At 37.9% G+C, this 6,513-nt stretch overlaps 1 protein-coding gene across 1 annotated transcript; it reads right to left on the bottom strand.

Moving 5' to 3' along the window:
* Positions 1-4,386: 4,386 nt before the first annotated feature.
* On the bottom strand, positions 4,387-5,299 carry LOC105527262 (olfactory receptor 4C6-like). The gene is given in 3 exon segments (XM_011963568.1): positions 4,387-4,895; positions 4,898-5,212; positions 5,215-5,299. Coding segments are annotated over 3 exon segments (909 nt in total).
* Positions 5,300-6,513: the final 1,214 nt, after the last annotated feature.

Genomic DNA, 6,513 nt, shown 5'->3' with positions numbered 1-6,513 from the left:
GCCAGGATGGTCTTGATCTTGTGACCTTGTGATCTGCCCGTCTCGGCCTCCCAAAGTGCTGGGATTACAGGCTTGAGCCACCGTGCCCGGCCTCTGTTGATTTTTAAAAACTATTTTTTAAGTTACTTTCTTAGGGGTTTATCTGGCAATGAGAATGTGAATTTAAAAGACACCTCTGAGTGTGGTATTGAGCATCAAATATTGGGCTGGGGGAAATTGAAACAAAAGCAGGAGTAGGTAAGAGGCAATTGCAATAATCCAGGTAAAAGATAATGTGGCTTGGAACTGGGTGACAGCTCTAAAAGTGATTAGAAATGGTTGAATTTGGAATACATGTTGAAGATTGAGTCTATGGGATTTCCTGATAGACTGGATTTGGGGTATGAGATAGACCAAATGTACCATCCACTGAGATAGAAAATGTGATTAGAGTAGGGTTGAGAATGGGGGAAGAATCAGAAGTGCATCTCTAGATCTGTTCAGTTCAAGGACTCTATTAGTCATTCAGATGGAAATGACATGAAAGAGATTGGATTTCCAAGTCTTAACTTCAAGACAGAAGTCTGAGATGGACATATTTACTAATTGGGGAATCTTGGTTATGTTTAGAGAGTCTGACAAGGAAAACTGATTTAAATGTTGCTAATTGATTTAATAAAATTAGAAATGAGAAGTGACCGTTAAATGTCATGATACAGGGGTCATTGGTGTCCTTGAGAAAAGCATTTTCAGAAAGTATTAGATATTGAGTATGACTAAAAGGCACTATCAAAGAATGAAAAGAGAGAAGTGGGAGACAAGCATAGATATCTCTTGAGTTTTGCTACAAAGGAGAAAGAATGGAATGGGATAACAATTGATGAAAGAAGTAGGCTCAATGGAAGAATTGTTTTTAAAGATAAGAGAGATTTTAAAATTGCTGCTTTTCTGATGTAATGATCTAATAGAGAAGGAAATGTCAATGAAAGAAGAAACAGAAGAGATTGTTAGACCAATGCCCTTGTGTAAGCAACAAGAGCACGACCTCAGTCCAGCACACAACAAAGTGGTTTTATTGGCTTTGGATTGGGGAACAGATAATTTACGTGTAGTAGCAGGTAGGGAGACAGCATATAAGTGAATGGATGTTGGCAGATTGGTACAGCTGATGTATTTTTAAGAGTCTGGAAGTTCTCTTCTTATCACTTACATTTTCCCAGTAAAATGGGAAGGAAGCTCACCTTATGGTTCAATGAATTTGCAGTAGTTTTTAAGGAATATCTCCTTTATTTTAAAGTACCCTTCTATTCCTAGTTTGCTATGCCTTTATATCATGAATAGAATTAAATTTTCAAATTCAAATATGTAGATATTCATGATTAATAAACTATTAATAACAGTAAGCACTTCTAAAAAAATGAAGACCAAGATTTATTCCAGAAGTCAAGAGAGTTTTAAAACAAAAAGTCAGGCTTTGAGCTGCTAAGTAATGTGTTTTATTAGTAAAACTACTTAATGTGAATTAATTTGGGGGATGTATAGAATATAGAAAAGAAATATTTTTAATATAACTGACCAGTAACGATTTCAGCATGAATGATCAGAAGAGCTCTTATCTATTAAGTAGAAGACATAGATTCTAGACCTACTTCTGAAACTATAAAAATTATCAAGCAGATTACAAATATTTGAAGTTAGGGATCTCATTATGATCCTTTCACTTCTTTAATTTTATAATTGAACTAAGAATGTGGCCATCATAAAGTTCTTACATAGACTCAAGATATCATACTATCAAGGCATTTTCTTGTTTTCTGACATAAGGTAGGCTGAAGACATGTACTGACATAAGGTAGGCTGAAGACATGTAAAATGAACCCAGGTATTTAATCCTAAAATATTATGGCTTTTCTAATTTTTAATTTCTCTTTTGAGACAGTGTCTTGCTCTGTCACCAAGGCGGGGTGGAGTACAGTGGCACAATCACAGCTTACTACAGCCTCAGACTCCTGGGCTCAAGAAATCCTCTGTTCTCAGCCTCCCAAGTAGCTGGGACTACAGGCACACACCACCACATCCATCTATTTTTTTTGTATTTTTTGTAGAGACGGGGTCTCACTATATTGCCCAGGCTGGTCTTGAACTCCTGGACTCATTCAAACCATCCTTCCACCTTTGCCTCCCAAAGTGCTGGGATTACAGGCATGAGTCACTGAGCTGAGCCCTAATTCTAAAATATTGTTAAGCAGACCACAAAAACTATGTTGTACTCTTGATATAGCAAAAGTTAAATGGAAGCCATATGCAAAGAATTTTGATGCTCAGTTTCTGAAGTCATCTATAAGACCATGATGTGTAGGATTTTTTTATTTATTTATTTACCTCTTTTTTGTTTTTATTGTTACAGATTTTAGGGGTACAGTGCAGTTTTCTTACATGGATATATTATGAGGTGGTGAAGTCTGAGCTTTTATTGTACCCACTGTTCAAATTGTGAACATTGTAACAATAGGTTTTTTTTTAGTATTCCATGGTATATTGATATACACACATATGCACACAGCATATTTTCTTTATCCAGTCATCTGTTGATGGACACTGCTGTGGTTTGGTTCTGTGTCCCCACCCAAATCTCATCGTCTTAGATTGTAATTCCCAGCATTGGGAGAGGGACCTGATGGGAGGTGATTGGCTCATGGGGGTGGATTTCCGCATTGCTCTTCTCATAATAGTGAGTGAGTTTTCCCAAGATCTGGTTGTTTAAAAGTGTGTAGCACTTCCCCCTTCACTCTCTCTTTTGATGTGAAGTAGTGAAGGTGTGCTTGCTTCCGCTTTGCCTTCCACCATAATTAAAAGTTTCCTGAGGCCTCCCAGCCATGATTCTTGTACAGCCTGTGTAACTGTGAGTCGATTAAACCTCTTTACTTCACAAATGACCGAGCCTCAGGTAGTTCTTTACAGCAATGTGAGAACAGACTAATACAGAAAATTGGTACTAGGAGTAGGGTATTTCTATAAAGATACCTGAAACTTTAAAACTGGGTAATGGGCAGAGATTAGAACAGTTTTGAGGGCTTAGAAAAAGACAGGAAGATGAGGGAAAGTTTGGAACTTCCTAAAGACTTGTTGAATAGTTGTGACCAAAATGCTTATAGTGATATGGACAGTGAAGTCCAGGCTGAGGTGGTCTCAGATGGAGATGAGGAACTTATTGGAGAGTAAAGGTCATTCTTGCTATGTTTTATCAAACAGACTGGCATTGTGCCCTGCTCTAGAGATCTGTTAAACTTTGAATTTGAGAGAGACGATTTAGAGATCTGATAGTTTTTAGAAGGGGAGTTTCCCTGTACAAGCTCTCTTTTCTTGTCTGCCACCATGTGAGACATGCCTTTTACCTTCTGCCATGATTGCGAGGCTTCCCCAGCCACGTGGAACTGTAAGTCCATTAAACTTCTTCCTTTTTTAAATTGCCCAGTCTTGGGTATGTCTTTATCAACAGCATGAAAACGGATTAATACAGGATGTGATTATTATTAATTTAAGCATTGCTTTAATTTCTGTAAACTCAATAAACTAATGGTTAAAAAGTAATAGCCTTCTCTGATCAGAGCCCTGCCTACCTTTCATATCCCACCTTGCACGGCATTTCCCCTTGTCCACTGTGCACTGAATTTTGGACCTTCTTTACTTCAGGCTAGTGACTGCCTTAGGGTTTCTGCACAACCTTTTCTCTTTTGCCTAGAATGCACATCCAGCTGAAATGCTTAAAGTTTGTTCTATCTCATCATTGAAATCTCAGTTTAGAAATTCCTCGCAAAAAAGCCCCCATGTCCACCTAACTAGAATTATAACTAGTCGCGCAACACCACTTTATTACAATTTTCTGAGAATCAATTGTCTGTATGATTTTATTTTCATTTCTATACATCATCTCCAGAACTAAAATGTAAGCTCCAACACATGATGAAAACATATTTTCTTGTTTAACACTGTATACCCAGTTCCTGGAAGAGTATGTGAAACTTTTTACAAACTCAGCAAATATTCTTCAATGAATGAATGAAGCTAGTAATTATTTCATATAATTGGCAATTGCCCATATATTTTTTAATTTTAAAATAAACATTTTTATTTAAACATTGTGTTTTTTTCAAATATTGTAACATATGTAGTCTCAGCTACTTGGGGGCTGATGCAGGAGGATTGCTTGAGCTCGGGATGCTGAGGCTGAAGTGAGAACTGATTGTGCCACTGCACTCCAGCCTGGGAGACAAAGTGAGACCCTGTCTCCAAATGAAAAAAATTTTTTTAAATACCTCTGGCTCCTGTGTATCCGGTGGATTAGAGGGAATTAGGAGGGTAAAACCTTACAGGTCTTACATTAAAACTTTACTCTTAGCATGTAAGCTAGTGACCACCTAGGGTCCTCTGTTTCATCCACAGTTTTCTTATGACATTTTTTACCTTGATGTTCCTCAGGATGTAGATCAGCAGACTTAACATGGGTGCAACAACAGTAAAGGAAATAGCCATTTCCTTGTCTATGGGGTAAGTGACCACAGGCCTTATGAACAAGAAAATACATGCCACGAAGAACAAGATGGCCGCTGTGAGGTGGGAGCCACAGGTGGAGAGGGCTTTGCGTTGACCTATAGAGCTGCAAGACTTCAAGGAGCACAGGATGACCATGTAGGATGCAATTAGGATAAGGAAGATGGCCATACTCATCACCCCACTGTTGAGGAGGACTAAGAGACCCGGGATGTGGGTGTCCATGCAGGCAAGTTTCAACAATGGAAACAAATCACATATAAAATGGTCAATTATATTCGGACCACAGAAGGGTATTTGATCTATGATGAAAAACTGTATTGTGGCATGCATGAATCCCCCCATCCAAGCTTCTACCACCAACAGCAGCATACCTGTGGACTCATGACGGTTGTGTAGTGCAGGGGCTTACAGTCATAGACCATCCCAGTGAGAAGGAGGATCCCTACACCACCAAAGAAATACTCTGCAAAGAGCTGGGTCATGCGGCCTTCGAGGGAAATGGTAGTGTTCTCAGATAAAGAGTCCACAGTCATCTTAGCGGCAATGACGGAAGAGTAGGTGGCATCCATGAGAGACAAGGAAGTAAGGAAAAAGTACATAGATGACCTCAGACTCCGACTTGCAGCCACAGTCACCACAATGAATAGATTTCCCAACACTGTGGTCACACACATGGCGAAAACAAAGCAGAGAATATTTTCCTTAGTTCTGGATTTTTTGTAATGCCCAAAAGATTGAATTCAGTCTCATTATTTGAAGTCCCCATTTAAGATGGGCTGATGAAAGCATATTGTTCTGAGCTGAAAAATCTTCAAAATCAGTATTACTTTTAATTACTAATCAACAGGTATGTTGGGCATTTTTGATACTCTGTCTCATACCTACCTTTTTTCTCTAGTTGTTGCTACAGAAAACAGCTGCTAGGAATTAAAACCTTGCAGCAGCTTCATCCTACTGATCCCGACAATGACGCCTCCTTTCACTGGTGCAACTCTCTTGCATTCTGTTGTGCTGCTTGCTGCTGTGACACATAGGAGATATTGCCTCATCATTCTGGTGTACACATCTGAAAATATGAAGGGAATAACACCTTTGACCATCAGTAACTAGGAGCCAATTGATAAATGGTAATCACCTTAACACCATCTTGGGTTAACTTTCTTTCCTTCCCTGTTCACTCTCCCCAATACCTTCATTCTGTTTTCTGAAATAAACTACTTATATACAAGATGTTCTCTTAGCCTTTGCTTTTGGGTAACTACAAGCTAGGATGCTGACATTCATTTCATTAACGCACCCAAGAAAATGTCATATAAATTTTCACTTATTTATTCCATACATTTATTGAGCGCCTAGAACATGCTAGCTGAGAGCTGGTTAAGAGTCTTGTAGGCTCTTGATGACATTGATACTGTGTCATCAAATTCACAGCACAGTTCACATGCCAAAGATTATTCACTTATTAACAACTATACTTTTTTATGTACATGTCTTTTTTCCAAATTTGAATTATTATCATTATTATTACATATTTCTGATATTCAGTTAGTCCCTACTATGTCTCAGTCAATGGAATATCCTATGAGAGACTCTTAGATATTCGATACTGAGGCTTAGAGAGGTGAAAAAAAGTGATGCAATTTCCCACAACTAGTAAACACTGAAGTAAACCTCAAATCCAGCTTTTCCTTACTCTAAAATTCATACTAACAACAATCTGTATTGCTTATTTTATAATATTGAATGCTGAAAATGGGATGAGATATTGTCCTTGATAATATAATTTCATTTTCATAACAATCCAGTAAGATAGATTTATGCTTCCTGGGATTATTTTATTCAACACTTCTGTAATAAAATCCAATGACGATCCCATAATTAAGAGCATATTCTCATTATATGTATGTATATTGGAATATGTATGTTCTAATCCTGAAAGTAGAAGGTACGGTGATTAACTAAGTTTTCAAGTATTCTAAT

This window comes from Colobus angolensis, unplaced genomic scaffold (assembly GCF_000951035.1).
Source record: "Colobus angolensis palliatus isolate OR3802 unplaced genomic scaffold, Cang.pa_1.0 Scaffold61, whole genome shotgun sequence".
NCBI lineage: Eukaryota > Metazoa > Chordata > Mammalia > Primates > Cercopithecidae > Colobus > Colobus angolensis.
The sequence above is the reverse complement of the archived record's forward strand: the minus strand, read 5'-3'. Positions and strand labels throughout refer to the sequence as shown.